The sequence below is a fragment of the Cottoperca gobio genome, chromosome 1 (genome assembly GCF_900634415.1).
Source record: "Cottoperca gobio chromosome 1, fCotGob3.1, whole genome shotgun sequence".
In the NCBI taxonomy this organism is placed as follows: domain Eukaryota; kingdom Metazoa; phylum Chordata; class Actinopteri; order Perciformes; family Bovichtidae; genus Cottoperca; species Cottoperca gobio.
The window spans coordinates 18,292,523-18,307,904 of NC_041355.1; the positions used below are offsets into that span (position 1 = coordinate 18,292,523).

At 40.8% G+C, this 15,382-nt stretch overlaps 3 protein-coding genes across 3 annotated transcripts; 1 reads left to right on the top strand and 2 right to left on the bottom strand.

The window, feature by feature from the left end:
- Positions 1 to 26: 26 nt before the first annotated feature.
- calhm1b (calcium homeostasis modulator 1b) lies at positions 27 to 9,912 on the bottom strand. Its single transcript, XM_029443404.1, has 4 exons — positions 9,683 to 9,912; positions 5,998 to 6,585; positions 3,965 to 4,466; positions 27 to 58 (listed from the first exon to the last, which is right to left on the bottom strand). The coding sequence occupies exons 2-4, from the start codon at positions 6,541 to 6,543 to the stop codon at positions 27 to 29; spliced, it is 1,080 nt and encodes a 359-aa protein (XP_029299264.1). The 5' UTR covers positions 6,544 to 6,585; positions 9,683 to 9,912.
- On the top strand, positions 8,119 to 12,504 carry LOC115015806 (inositol 1,4,5-trisphosphate receptor-interacting protein). Its single transcript, XM_029443377.1, is given in 3 exon segments — positions 8,119 to 8,126; positions 9,074 to 10,594; positions 10,596 to 12,504. Coding segments are annotated over 2 exon segments (1,890 nt in total). The 5' UTR covers positions 8,119 to 8,126; positions 9,074 to 9,076; the 3' UTR covers positions 10,968 to 12,504.
- On the bottom strand, positions 11,045 to 13,909 carry zp3c (zona pellucida glycoprotein 3c). The gene is made up of 8 exons (XM_029443389.1): positions 13,320 to 13,909; positions 13,126 to 13,232; positions 12,864 to 12,967; positions 12,046 to 12,220; positions 11,838 to 11,964; positions 11,670 to 11,758; positions 11,440 to 11,510; positions 11,045 to 11,264 (listed from the first exon to the last, which is right to left on the bottom strand). Exons 1-8 carry the CDS (start codon positions 13,869 to 13,871, stop codon positions 11,095 to 11,097), a joined length of 1,395 nt encoding a protein of 464 aa, XP_029299249.1. The 5' UTR covers positions 13,872 to 13,909; the 3' UTR covers positions 11,045 to 11,094.
- Positions 13,910 to 15,382: the final 1,473 nt, after the last annotated feature.

Sequence of the window (15,382 nt, forward strand, 5' to 3'; positions counted from 1 at the left end):
GTTTTGCCTCGCAACTCTCCTCTCCCTCAGCCCTCCCTCACTTCCTCTGTCCTCCAATCTGTAGGCAGAAGGAAGGCAGAATGAGCCTGACACTGACGAATAGGGTGCCTGCAAGCATGCTGGTGTGTATGTGTATGTGTCTGTGTGCGCACACCCCTGTGCATGTATATGTGAGAGGGAGAAAAGAGAGAGACGTTTGCAGCAAAGTCGAGGGAGGCCCGGTCAGCAGCATGCGCATGGCAGATGTCCTGACAACCAAAACAAAGCCATTTGTGTGGAGAAGAGGTCAGCAACAGAAGAAGAAGTAGATGCAACCTCTTTCACCATTTCCTCCCTGCACACATTAACATGATTGTTTTTTTTAGAGCAGATTATTATTCATGTTTGATTTGTTTGATCTATATATAAACATCATGTCACTCTTTTGCAAACAAAGAAGAAGCAGGAGGCAGGGCAGAGGGGGAGGATGTATCTGTGGATACAGGGAACAAAGCAGCAAGTAGGCAGATAATATGAGGAGAAAAAGAGGGAGACACAGAGAGAAAAGTCAAAGTCTGGACAAAGACGTCCATCCACCCCCACACCAGCGGCCCTGGCTATTTTGCTGAGGGAGAGAACAGCTGCTGGGCGAGCTGTGACACGGTCAAGGGGGGGTGCTGCTTCACCAATCCCCGGGGGGAGGGAGGGAGGCTTCAATGGGATCCATGCCATCTTCATTGACCCTCCCCTCCTCCCCCTCCTGCTCTAGTAATGACATTACTGCTGAATACAGGAACAGCTGGATTGAGTGCACAGATGCATGAGCATAAACACAATCCTTAATACACTGCATGCACTGTTGGGTGTTTACAGGATTCACAATCAAGTGAGTTGTGTGTTGTTGTTGCTTCAGGGTTGTGTTTTTTCATTGTTGGCATATGAAGGCTGGTGGTTTTGTTAACAGCACGCCCTCTTGTGAAATATGATGAAAACTCCATTGTCAACAACAGCTTCCTGAAGATATACAGAATGTGAAATCTGTTTGAACATAACAAAGTATATTTACTCTAAGTTTGAGGTACTTTAATATTTCCATTGTATGCTACCTTATACTTCCACTCCATTACATTTTATATTATAATCTTTACTCCATGACATGTATTTGATAACTTGAGTTACTTTGCAGATTGAGATTCTTAATACAAAATATAAATAATAATTAATGATGCTTTATTATAGGTTAAGACACCCAGCAGTGTATAAAGCAAATACTCCATCTATTCCAGCTGCAACATTAAAGTATACATTAATGCATCACTAATTATAATGCAGTGATAATATATATGATTCTGAAATGGGCCATTCTGCATAGGAGTAGTTTTACTTTATGTAATTTAAAAATAGTTTGATCCTCGTAATTTTACTTACACGGTTTTGAGAGTATTTCTACATCGTAGTATTGCTGAATACTTCTTCCACCACTGTATGAAAATGTTCACAGGTTATATAAAAGAAGAAGACAAGGGAGGGACTGACTAACCTGAGCACGAAAACGAGGGAGCGAGAGAGATGCAAATGTTGGCCTTGTTTTCTTAGTGATATGTAAATAGTTTTGGCTGTCCCAACCTTTTTGTTGCCTATATCATAGGTTTGCCAGATTGTAAATAAAGCATCATTAGGTGTATCTGCTAATAACAAGGTTCAAGGCCAGAAATGTGCGTCAAAGCATAATAAATATCATTATATAAAGTTGATATTCTTTTGTATGATTCTAATGTCACTGATAAACTCTTGTAAACAGGTGAGTTTGTCTGAAGTCCATCAAACTGCTGTTTGAATGTGACCACAAGTTGCAGTTTACAGGAGAATGGTAAGTGCTAAGATTTAGTGTGACTATGTGACATCAAACAGCATGCAAAGTATTTTGCGTGGCTCGATGACATACAATACAAAGACGCACATTTGCACCGTGCGTTGCGTCATTCATGCAAGTTGATATTTTTTAACTCAAGCAAGACATCAACGTTTGAGATTGTCACACGTTGATAGACCATTGACGTTGTTGAATCAGAAAATGCAGGAAAAGGTTAATGTAGCCATCAGTGGGCAGCGGCCTGTCGTCAATAATAAACATCTTAAATGCAGGTGAGTTTGTATGATTGTTAAGTTACACGGCATTTAGGTGTATATTTGTTGCTGTATTTACGCTTAACTTCGACAACATTATTTAGAGTGTTGATGCGACTACAATGTTAGCGTAGCGCTGATTGATCCAAACTCCAGAAAACCAGCATTGTAAAAGTTGGTTGCTTGTCGTCTTGTGGACAGATCTGACAAAGCATGAATTCAAACTTTTTAAAAATCGGCTTGATGATGTAGTTATTTCTGCAGCCACACCTCTACCTCGTTGACCCTGAACACAGGGTGCACCACTAGGCTGTGTGCTCAGCCCCCTCGTGTACTCCCTGTTCACCTACGACTGTGCTGCCAAGCACAGTTCAAACATCATCTTTAAGTTTGCTGACGATACGACCATCATGGGCCTCATCAACAACAATGATCAGACGGCCTACAGAGAGGAGGTGAAGATACTGCACAGCTGGTGTCAAGAAAAGAACCTCTCTCTCAACGTCAGCAGGGGACACACACCTCCCCATCCATATCGGAAAGGGTCAGCAGCTTTAAGTTCCTCGGTGTGCTCATCACTGAGGACCTCTCCTGGTCACTTCACACAGACACAGTGACCAAGGAAGCTCGCCAGCGGCTCTGTTTCCTGAGAAGACTGAGGAAGTTTGGCATGAACAGCAGCATCCTCACAAACTCCTACAGAGGAGCCATCGAGAGCTTGCTGACGGGCTGTATCACGGTCTGGTACGCAGATAGCTCCAGAGAGCGGTGGAGGCGGTCACAGCACACCATTGGCAACAGTTTCCCGGCCATTCAGGACATTTTCCACCCAGCACGCAGACTGTTCTCCCTGTTACCGTCAGGCAGACGACACAGGAGCCTGGCTGCACCACCACCAGACTCAGGGACGGTTTCTACCACCAAGCCATCAGGCTTCTCAACCTCCAGACCCACAGACACACTCACTCACTGTCTGCACTACATCAATATAAATATAATTATTGTACCGCACAACCTCCCTTTCTCATATATGTACATGCGCTATATTGTTGTTTATTATTGTTTTAACTTAATTATATAGTACTCTTTGATATTTTATATATATATTTCTTTGACTGCTGAGCTGACATGCTGTCTCTCTCAAACACATGTCATTGTACCGTTGACCCTGTGTCAACCTACATTTGACAAATAAAACTTTAAACTTGAAGTTGAAACATTTATTACAATTAAATCACAGCCAAATTAGTTTATTTAGGGTTCACACCGCTGTAATAAACCAGATCAACCAGATTACCAGACCAAGCAAGGCTGTAGCAGCAAAACCTAAGAATGTATTGATTTGAGCAAGAGTATGTTTTTATTGCTTATGATTTCTACTTTTCCTTTGTAGGAGAAAGATTGTGTTATGTCCTCTATCAAAAGTTGCATAGTCTCTCTTTAAAGCAAGGAGCCGCGGGGATATTTATGGTGGCTCTGCACTTGAGCAACACAAACATTCACTTGTCTTGTCAATCAATGAGAACTCTCCAGAGTGCTGTAATAACGCTTTACCATCAGCCTGATACAGCAGTTCTGCAGCCTACACTTTACAGACTTCAGATTTTTGCAGAAATCTGTCCCGTAGAGAGCAGCGGCAGAGTTATAGTTGTGAGAACAGTAAAGACAACAAACAGGTTTGGGGTTATATACCTAGAACTAGACCTCTTTTTAGTTAACTGAAATATATGTGAACAAAAATATGTTGACAGTCTTAAGTATTGTACCATCACTCAAAACATATGTCGCCGTAAATGTATATATTCTAACTCACTTTGACAAAGCCTTTCTTTGTCCTTTTCAACTCTTCAGACCTTACTATAATACACTGCCCATTCCCTTTTCTCCACGTCAGGGGTGTGTCCATTTACAAATCCATTTGCCGCTCCGTTGGCCTCTCCGTTCAGTTTGCCATTGTTCACACCCTCCATTTGATCCTTTCTCAGAGCCAGAGCCGGTTTACAGGTGTGCCAGTTCCATAAAACCTTATTCATGTCATCCTGGGCCCTAATACCCAGAAGCTTATCTTCGTCACTTCTCTTATCATCCTCGTCTTCATCGTCGCTGTCGTCCTTGCCGGAACGATGGTGGTGTAAGCTGCGCATCTCCCCGCTGATGTTCTCAAAGTACTGGTGGATGCACACCTTGGCAAAGCTCTTGGCGTGTTCCTTGCAGGTATCGTCGAACATCTTGCGCTCTATGTCGATGTAATGAGACCAGTACTTGGTCTTGAGGAAGGCGGCTTGAGTAAAGCATGGTCGAATCGCTCGGATCAGGAAGGCCGTGAAGGTCATCATGAGCAGAAACATCCATCCACATGCCTGTAAAATATGGAAATGGAAAATGAAAATGGAGGACTTTCCATTTTCTTTTAATGGTCACACACACGCACGTTAAAAACTCTGCTTTTAACCTGTCCCAGTATTAGGAGCAGTGGATATATATACTATTAAATGTATTGGTGTGGGAAAATGAAATCACACATCATACTGCAGTATATGAAATTAGATAACAGAGTCTTATGTTGACTGCTGTTGTGTTTTGTCTTGCAGATAGTGAAGATAGTGGAAGTGATCGATAAAGCATCTCTCGAAGCTTCCTGACGGTTTCATAGCCCATTAACATAATCTGTATATCAATGGACTTTTCAGAGACATGTTACTTTTAAGTCTGTATAATTTGCCTTTAGGCTGATCAAAGACCTAAAGAAGAGAGTGGGTGTTTTTTGGATGGATTGAAATAGGTCCCAGTTCCATGAATAATAAATTTAGAGGCTTATCTATTCCTCTAATATGCACAGAGGAAAGCTTCAGTGAGCTCAAAGTGCAAAGCTAGAGTCGGGTGGAGAGATTTAGGTTAACTACCGTTTTTGAGGAATGAAGCAAAGAAAATTGAATTTGCTGCGTCATCATATCCTGTGATGAAGTTGGAAAACTAATTGCTTAAAGTGTCCCCAACTTTTGGGCACACTTTTTCAAAATTTACAGATTTTCTTTTCATCTTTATTACAGAAGCCCTTTTTATTGACACTTGTGCTTTTCCTACTATAGCAGGTCAAAATGATTGCTGTGACACAGGTCATGTCCTCAGTATTATAATGGTCCAGTGGATTCACACAATAGATGTTTTTTTAAATTGGATTTAAAGAAATGTTTAAGGCAATGGTAGCTATGGTAAAGATCCGAGAAAAACATTTTGGGTGATCCTTTTTCTAAATTTGCTCTAAATTGTTTTGTTTCCTGTTTTTTTCATCTGTGCAAACAGGAGGGCAGGAGGAATTCTTTCTTTGTCAAAATAATTTTTCTAAGTGTTTGTTGTAATACTCGCTTTGTCCACAAGAGGCTAAAAAAACATTCATGTTTTGTTCCAGGTGAGTTTGAATTTCTAGACTGCATGGAGAAATTAAAACTCAGGGAAATCAGTATTACAACAACACTTAAAAAAATGATCATGACAAAATAAAAAGTCTACCCCTACATCAGATTGCCCATATTAAGTGCTCTTGTTACTGTCTAGGGTAAGCTAACTAACCTCGATGACACCAAACTTCCAAATAATCATACTAACAGCAACTTCTTTTTGTTAGTGAATTTTTACTGCTTTGTTGCCTCTTGTTTGAAAGTACAGCCGAAGATAGACTGGGGGTGAGATGGGTTAGGACTCAGATTTAGCACCCCCCAGTATATTCTATTGAGATTATTTCTTTTTACATTTTGGCCTCCTACAATACTCAAATGTGCCTTATGACGGATGTTTGGTTCAGGTCTGTCTCTGTCAAAAGCATGCCAGCTAATAACCCCTTCAGTGTATAACCATTCACAGAAAAGTGATGAAAAACCTCCTGCAGTCTACCTGTGATATACACATGATGTATAGCGTTGCTGCCACTCTAATCTCCCGATGCTCAAATAGCTCTTCGCACGGGATCCTCGCCAGCAGTTTCATCTTCTCCGTCTCTGACAGCCCCTTCATGAGACTGTAATTCCCAAATGTGTCAATATCCAAGTTGATGCTGAAAGCACAGAGGAAGCTCTTCCCATCCATGAGCGTGACGGACACCCACACTGCAGGTGCTATCAAGGATCTCTGTGTGATTGAGCAAAACATGTAGCGAAGGACCGTTGGATCCTTCCTCCGTTTCCCCATGGGTCTTTTCCATTCCTCTGCGAGCACCGACACATTATTGTTCAACACAAAACCTAATAGGAAGAACCATATGGATGGAATAATGAGCAGTCCGATCCCATAGGTGTAGTTGTATTCTGGCATACAGGGGCAGCTGAACTTGAAGATAGTGTACATATGTGCACTAGCGAGTGCCATGATACCACAGATCCCATTCATAAAAGATTCCTGGTTGGATTGGAGCATCTGGAACATCATACGAAACTTATCCATTTTGGGAAATGTGGTGGATGTTTAATTCAGATGGAAATAAATCTGTGAAAGGAAATGCAGAAGGAAGTTTGAAATCAATGAGTGAAGACGTGGAAGAAAAGGCACTTTATGGCTTTATGATACACATATTTCAGATGAGATAACTAGTGCTATTAAACCCTTTTCCTGTGGTGTTAAATGAAGATTTAGTAGCAATCCAGTTACCACTTTCTGATAAGATTATATACAAGAAGTAAGATGCCTGGGCATTGTTCTATATTCATAGTTACTGCCGCACTTTTATTTTGTTATTGCTGTTTGTTTTGTAATTGTTTTGTATGTGAAGTAATTTTAACTTTGCTATATAAATTAAGATATTATTATCATAATAATATGAATAATATTATAAATGAAGCTATTATAATCCCTTAATAAAGGGTGACTTATTAGAAAGTGGTAGCAGAATCTCATAGGCTTATAGTGAACTGACTTTATGATTCAGGTTCATCAGTTTGATAGAGAGATAATAATTGGAAAATAGATATTTATCTCAATGAGACTTGATTTAATAAATAAAATAATACAAAGTCAGGCATCCCACAGATATTGATCAGAAAGAAAAATCACAAAAACACACTTACGTATTTTCTTTCGAGTGGATGAACAAAGGAAATGGAAAAACAACTCATACAGTGACAATATAGTCCATGGGGAAAGAACTTGCAGCGCTATATATACTTATTAGACACAGTAGCTCCGACCAAGTGGAAGCTGTTTCTCGAACTCTGTGGTGATGTTCAAAGCTGACCACATCGCTTGTCACCATGCCCCTCCCTTCGCAGGTGTCGAGTGTGATGTAACTAAAGATTCTCATTCAGCTGCACATTTTCTCAAAGGTAAACCTGTTACAGTTCACAGAAACACATTTTCAATTCAATGCTTTCACAATTCACTTTTTCCCATCCCGTCTGATATGAATGTAGTTTAGTTTTAACACAAGTTACCTAACCCTCGAGGGCGCAGTGTTGTTCAGCTGCAGCCAGAACGATCCAGACATGCAAACATGATCTCCAACCATTCAAATATCCGCCGCTTCGGCTGGAAAATGTGGTCGTTGCCTAAGAGGAGAAGGTTGAATCTGTTTCCATATGTTTAACTAGAACCAAATAAATCAAGGGACAATAGTTTATCTCGGGGCAACATATAATAATTATTTAATCTCCGAGGGATTATTTAGTTTACTTCACAAAGCCCTTTCAACTCAACTGCACTGAATGAGGCAGAGCTCGACAAACCGGTTAGAAGGCCACAACAATATAAAAGGCAGGGGCTTACTGACACAAATCAACTTCTACAAAAGAGCGTGGACTAATGCTTCATAATGTAATGTAATATGTTGTGAAAGTTTGATTCATTCAGTGACTCAGAGTAAATTCACTTCTGACTATGCAGTTAAACTAACAGGAAGTCTGTGCTATCTGTTTTCTTCTGTGTAATGCACAGGGAAATGTCACAGCAGAGGCTGTGCAGGAAATAAGTCACAAAACACAACCTACAACCACATCTCAAATAGGAAGAGATCACTGAGGCTGTAGCTGTGCAAGGTTAGTCTGTCGCTTCCTCTTTTGTACCTATTCACATGTAACCGGAACATTACAAAGCAGAAACAAGTGATCACTTTTTTGGTGCGTATTCTTGATTTTTTTCCTTTCATTTTAAGTTCAGCGATAAATGGTGTTTGATATACAATGTATTCAGAGAAATGAGTAAAGAGGATGCTTCCAAGCCATCAAGGGAGTAGATTCTTTCTTACTTACTTTGCATCATTATGAAATTTGCCTGAAGGAACATTTCGCACAAAGTATTTTTTCATCTAATTCCAAGGGTTTCTATTATTTCTTTTGTTTTTACATTATCAAAGAACACTAATTATTTTTTTTCTAGGGTTATTCTAGGATTGTTTTCATGATAAATTAATATGCAGATTAATCAATTGGTCTATAAAATGTCAGAAAATAGTGAAAAGGGATAGTTTGAAGTGGGGTTATATGAGGTACTTATCCATAGCCAGTGTATTACCTTCAGTAGATGACGGTTGGCGTGCTCCCAGCTTGGAGAAACAGCCAGGGCAGCAGCAAAATATATTTTAGCTACTTAAAAGAAAAGCCCACCAAAACAATAATCAATATCAGTTTAAGTATACACTATATTTAGAATATGTTCAGCACTTTACCTTGCCAGCAGACAGCTCTTTGACAACAAAACACTATTTTTACCTCACAAAACAGGAGTTGCTGTTAAACCGCTGCAAGGTAAAAAATACAGGGTTTTTTCAATTGAGTCTGATGGCTGATGGTGAGAGCATCGAAAAGCAGGAAATCTCCTTATGTGTAATTTTTGCATGAAAGATCACATAACGATTAGTAGATCATCAAATAGTTGGCAATAATTTCTGTCTAATTATTAGTCGACTAGTTGTTTCAGCTCTATATTTTTTTTAATCCCTTAAATTCTCTCTAACAATTCTTTATGCGGTTTGATTTATTCACAGACGATGCAAGATATTCTGCTGCGTGTGTTTGTGGTGGCTCTGGGTCTCCTCGCATATCCGAGGGATAAGCCCAGGGTTGAGGAATGGGATGATATCCCCACAGTGAGCATGCAGAAGCATGAAGACAGACTGCTGAGAGGAGGGGAGAAACTGGACCACGAAATGGCAGCTGTCAGCGAGGAAATGACACATAGTGAGAATGGAGGGCCTCGGGATAACATTCAGACTGATCAAAATGTTACCGAAAAAGATAAAATGTCGGTCTTTGAAGATATTTCTGTCAAAAAAGATTCAGAGGAAGTCGCTGCTGATCACAACTCACATTTTATAGCAAATGTGGATCCAAGTCAACCTGAGACTGCTCTGAAAACTTCACAAGTTCACCATGAGCAAAATAGAAATATACAGCTGGGAGAAAAAACTAAACAGGGAGAGGACCTCCAGACTGATGACTCTTTCACAGACCAACGCAGACCCCAAGAGCAACAAGAAAAGCCTGAAGTGTTCAGCTCCAAAGAACAAGAATCACCTCCTCCGTCACACCTTCACACCATGACATCAGAAAATGAAACTTCAGAGGAGGCCATCGCTGACTGGGAGCGGGATTACCTCTGGTACATATGGAACACACTCTCCATCATTTCCATGATTCGCTTCTTGAAGAAATGCCTAGGGAGAAATTCCCAAGTAGAAAGCAAGCCCTTCCCAGTGACCTGCACCGCTGCTGAAGTGCCGCTACCGGACAACGACACTCTGCTGCGATTTCATTCTAAATGTATTCAAGTCTCGTCCGATACGAGTTGCAAGGAGTTTTTGGAGGGGTTTGCAAAGGATCTATTGGAGGCCATGAGGACCGTGTGCGATAGAAATGGCGGTCTGGTGATTGAAGACTTTCAGATAGTGGACGCGTGCAATATCATCGTCCCTTTCACCCCACCTGATCCCTATAGTTTCAAGTGTCTGCTCTGGAACAATCAGGCAAATGACCTGCTGCCAGATATGCAAGCATGCGGTCAAATCAAACTGGTGGAAGATAAGACAATCCAAAATGGCTGCCTCTGTCAGTCTTTTAATTCAGATGATATGGTGTGCTTGCTGCATTGCGAGACTGGGAAAGTAAAGACAAAAATGACTGATGGCCTTCTTTGCGTGAAGAACTCCACCTTCCTGTCAAATTCGCAGGTCACCAGGTGGTTTCAGAGCACCATCAAACAAGCATGGGAACAGATTTCACACATGTACGAGTTTGCGCTGAACATTCGCTACATTGGTGCGCCGGGTGCTCTGGTAGTTCGCTTCAGATCAGGGAAGAAGATTAGCTTCAGTATGAATCCTGTGGTTAAAGTCACTGATGCTCATTTCTTCATTACTCCTTGCTCCACAGACCGCTTGGATACTTTCTGGACGCTCTCCTTGACCAGCTATGAGGACCGTTTCTTAGAACACATCTCAAAACAGCTGCCTGTAAACTCATGCCACAGTCAAACTCTGGAAATTGCACATTTCCTCCACAAGAAACAGGGCAGCACTGTCAGGAAGTAGTGCTCTCAAGGATTGCCATTTTAAAACTGCACTAATGCATCTGCTTTTGACCAAAGACCCATCGCAGTGGAAACCCAACTTTGTGGCTTGTAGACTACGAGACTTAATGGCCTTCATGGAGAGAAGCCTCGAGAGAAAGCTCCTGCAACATGTGCTTATTGGAAACCCTTTAAGTCAGAGAGTTATTGAACTTCCTGATGAAGTTACTAATGCAAAGCCTGTGAATCTCTTCCATCCCCTTGTGGTACACAACTGCATCTACAGAAATGCTGTGACACACTTCCAGGAAATGCTTAGCAATACACACATGTTGATACATGACTATGTTGACAAGTGTATTGTAATGGGTTAATATAAGTTTTAAAATGCATAGTTTAAAGCTTTGAGGAATGAGTTGTGCCATTTCTTCATGAATAGACTATAGAAACATCCAGTGAGAGAATTTGTTTATTTAAAATTCTGATAGTTTCCACACACTTTTAGTAATTATGGTCCCAGTTATTTAGGAAGTCTTTATGCTCTTCCATGCTGGGGTCCTCCAAAGTGAATGTGTCGGCATCCGAGAATGTCATCCGTGGTTGAAGCTGCTCATATTTGCCCTTGCTCACGTCGACCTTCCAAGACTGAGTGGAAATGACACGACCAGAAGCTGTTGAGAAAAACATTACAACTTTTAAAGTGCGTAAAAGTACTCATTTTACAGGTTAAGCTTGCCTCAATGCTTAGTGCCAAGCACTGGATTTGAGGTACTTATGAGACAGCAAAATGACTTGACACTCAAGTTAAGGATTTTTCCATGCATAAACACAAAAGTTGAAACCTACCCTTTGAAGATGCTGGGACACAGGGTGACTCACATGTGCACACAGAGTCATCACCGTACAGCTCCTTCCACCTACACAAACAGTTATCAGGTCTTGAAATGCTAAGCTTAATGAGAACACAATACAAGTTCTGTACAAAACAAAAAGTACACAAAACATTTATCCCACAAGACCAAAAGAAAGCTACTGCCGCCTGTGGAAGTTTCACTTTAGCCAGGAGTCAAACTCACTTATTGGAACCTGCATCATAGTTGCAAGCCTTTGAAGTCAGAGTCGGAGTTAGTGTCCCAACAGAGAGCTCACAGTGCATGTAGAGTTGCTGAAAGACATAAACTTCAGCGTTAACATACATTTTCCCATTTAAGAATAAAGCCCCGTACTGCTTGTGACCCATGTACCTGTGTTGAAGACTTAGTGGAAAGCTGGTCCTTGAAGATCAGAGCGGCTACAGAGAATCTCTGGACCACCTTTGAGGTACTAGCGAGGAACTTTGACTCGCTAGAAATCTTGGAATCAACCATGCAGCTGCAATTAGAGAGAACATTCATGTTTTACCGTCAAGCGAGTGACATGCCCATCTCGTTTGATAAATAAGATGGCTCTTACCCGTGGTTGTCAATGACTACATGTTTTGAGGTGGATTGAGAATCTTTGGTAGCTGTCATGAAGCACTTGTTGACGTAGAGCCTCACATCTCCAGTTCTTCCGAATCCCTTGGCCGCAAAGTACATCGGTTGGCCCAAGGTGTAGGTTTTGACACCAGTGATGGGTTTTCCTGAGTCTGAAAAAGTGATTATCAGTCACTGACCGTTTGATACTTACAGAATTAAGTGGGGCAGCGGCACACGTTTGCTTTTGAGAGATTAGCATAAAACAAATTAAAGAAAGTGAAAAATGTTTGATGCCTGAACTCTTGATGTCTGAATACATAGTGATGAATTCCTGTGAACACTTTCAGTACATGCTATAGCATTTTTTTTTTTTATTACTACACCTTCAAATGTTTATGACTGCAGACCTTGCCATGTGGCAGCAACAGTAGTTAATAAAATCATATGAATTAAAGAATCTCCTGCAGATTTGAATTTATTTTTCAACATTTCCATTTTGGTGTTACGGTGAGTGTTTAGCTGAAATTAATCTAAAAGCTGCCAATATTTTTCTCATGTCCCAGAATCTTTGCTTATTCCTTTTGTAGTCCCTCACACACAGAACAAAGGGTTTAGCATTGACACATTCCAAATCACTTTCTTTAAAAGCAAATATGCTCCATTTTAAATGGCCTTTTTCCACCATGTTACATAATTTCCTCAAAGAATATTGATTATCTTTAGCGTTTGTCCTACATCTTTCAAAAAGTTGACATTTAGACTTTGAGCAACATGTTTCTAGCCAGATTTAGTAAAAAATAAAAGGGAACATACCATCTTCAAGAGTAAGGGCGAAACTGCCCCTTCGTTGCAGTACTTTGAAAATACTGCCTCCCTGTAGAACAGGATAGAAGCCCGCTCTGTAGGAGTGAAACAACCTGCAACAAACAGTGAAAACTGACGATACCCAATTGGAAACAGCAATCATCAATTGCCCTGTAGTCTTAACAGTTTGCCAATTGTTCAATCTAAATCCCCAATTTATAAAACTAAGAGTCAACATAAATGCTGGTATTCTCAATAAAATAAATCTTACCTGGGAAAGTTACACTGCACAGCAATTACAAATGGCATCTCTCTTAAAACTGCACTGGTTGGCTGGTAGCGGATCACATTGCTAGTCACTCGATAATCTGCATTATTCTGAAACGTAAACATTTGTTGTTAGTTGGGCTTTGTCAACATGAAGCAGAAAGTTATGCATTGAAAAGACAGAAAACCTTTACCAACCTCGTACTTGAATCCACAGTGTTCATTAGTTAGAAGGTACAGAAAGTAGTAATGATCATTGGTCCCTTGGTTAACGGGGCAGGTGCCTAGTTTCAAAGACTTGAATGCATCCCTAGACTTAAAGATATCTCTCCTTATTCTTACATACATTCTGTCAACATGGCACAGGACTTCAACCAACTGGGATCTGGTTTTTACAGGTGCAATAGTAGGGACAGTAGCCTTAAGTAAAATATTTTTGAGCGAGCCAGGGAGGGGTCTGACACCCTTTTCTGGCTTGAAAGCCTCTTTCTGGTCTTCGGAGGTTGATACAGCCAGATACTCAGTTTTCTTTGCTTGACTTGATTTAGGTCCACTACTTGACGGTGCCCTCAATAATTTGGTTTCAGGTGCAAGAGCCTCAGCCTTTTTGTCACTTATCACTTTCTCCATTCTCCCCCACTCTTCTTCAGGGTCTTGCGCATCCTGGCCATGCTGAGCAGTACCGCTGAACCGAAAACTACAGGCAGAACAAACCAGCAGTGACAAAATCACACCATATAACAGCTCCATTTTCACGCCAACAAACGCCTACCACTGATGCTGACCAGACTGGATACTTTAGTGGTGTTTCAGCTGGCTTTTATATTCTGCAATCAAGAGAGAATTCCCTACAGCTGCTGCAAATACCAATCAAGAACAACCAATGAGAGGTGACCAACAATAATCACCCTTCTACTCTGTATTTGTCATACACCAGTGTGGCTTTGTAAAGTATATTATATTGTAACATTTCCTTATCCATTCCAGTTCAATCGTATTAGTTGGAGAATAAAGTAGAATTTAAATCAGTCAAGTTAATCAATAAGTAGAGTTTACTCCCCCCCCCCCCCCCCCTCTGTGGTCAAGGAGCAGTAGAGAATTTCCTACAAAATGTCAATAAAACATGTATCATGCATAGAATAGATCGTGTGCATGTGACGTCACGCTTATGTCCCAACCCAGAAGTCAGCCATGTTGGTTGTATACACAACCAAGACGGCGCCCGTTTGCGTGAGAGTTGCTGCAACGCTTCGTAATTTTCTTTGTATTTAAACGTCTAAGATTGAAAGAAAATGCCAATCGTGTGCGCAGTGTATAATTGTGGTAATAACACTACTCGTGACCCAGAGAAACGGTTCTTTAGATTTCCTAAAATCATCAAAAACAACGATCCACAAAAGAGGGATGAATTTCTGTCTACCGAACGCCGTAAGCTGGTTTAGCAACATAACTCGTGAGGATTTAACAGAAGAAAAAGCACAATTCACCCGTGTGTGTGTGTGGCGTCCACTTTATATCTGGTAAGAGCTCATGCTAAAGCTATGTTTTCAATGTTTACGTTAAACATTTGTGCTTATGATATACCACTGTAAGACCTTACTTCTCGTCTCCAGGAGAAGCGGCAAAGCTTTATGATGTAACATCGCCGCTCTTCTCACTCACAAACCACAGCTTGAGCGGTGTATCTCGAGATCTTTGAGAGTGATTTACACGGGCATGGACGAGCACCCTGTCATCTTTCAGTGGTTTGGTAAGAAGACTACCAACCCAGCCAGAAACAAAGACATTATAAGCATCTAAGCTCTTGTATGCCTTCATTCGTGCGTTGGTTGCCCACGACGTTTGTAGCACAAGGTAGTTCACAATATCCGGATATTCAATCGGTGGTAATGAATCTAAATCCTCAATATAATCCGACGGCTCACGTGTACGGGTCACGGCCGCAAATTTGGACTTTTTCCTCTGAATCTTGCCTTTGCAGAGGACTCCAGAGAGTCACAATACTTTGAAGAAGTCAGAGTTGTATTGCTGTTGTTGTTCGCTTTAGACGCCATTGTTGATTTGTATATCATCCAACATGGCGTCGCATGCATACGTCACACAGTTTTGTCACATGTTTGCACACTATCTATAGGGGTGACAGAACCAACACATCAATTGCACAATTATAGACATAATTTACAATAAAACTATAATACAAAGCTGCTAAAGGCTAAAGGCTTTAGTTAGTACTTACTAAGGCTTTAGTTAGTACTTACTAA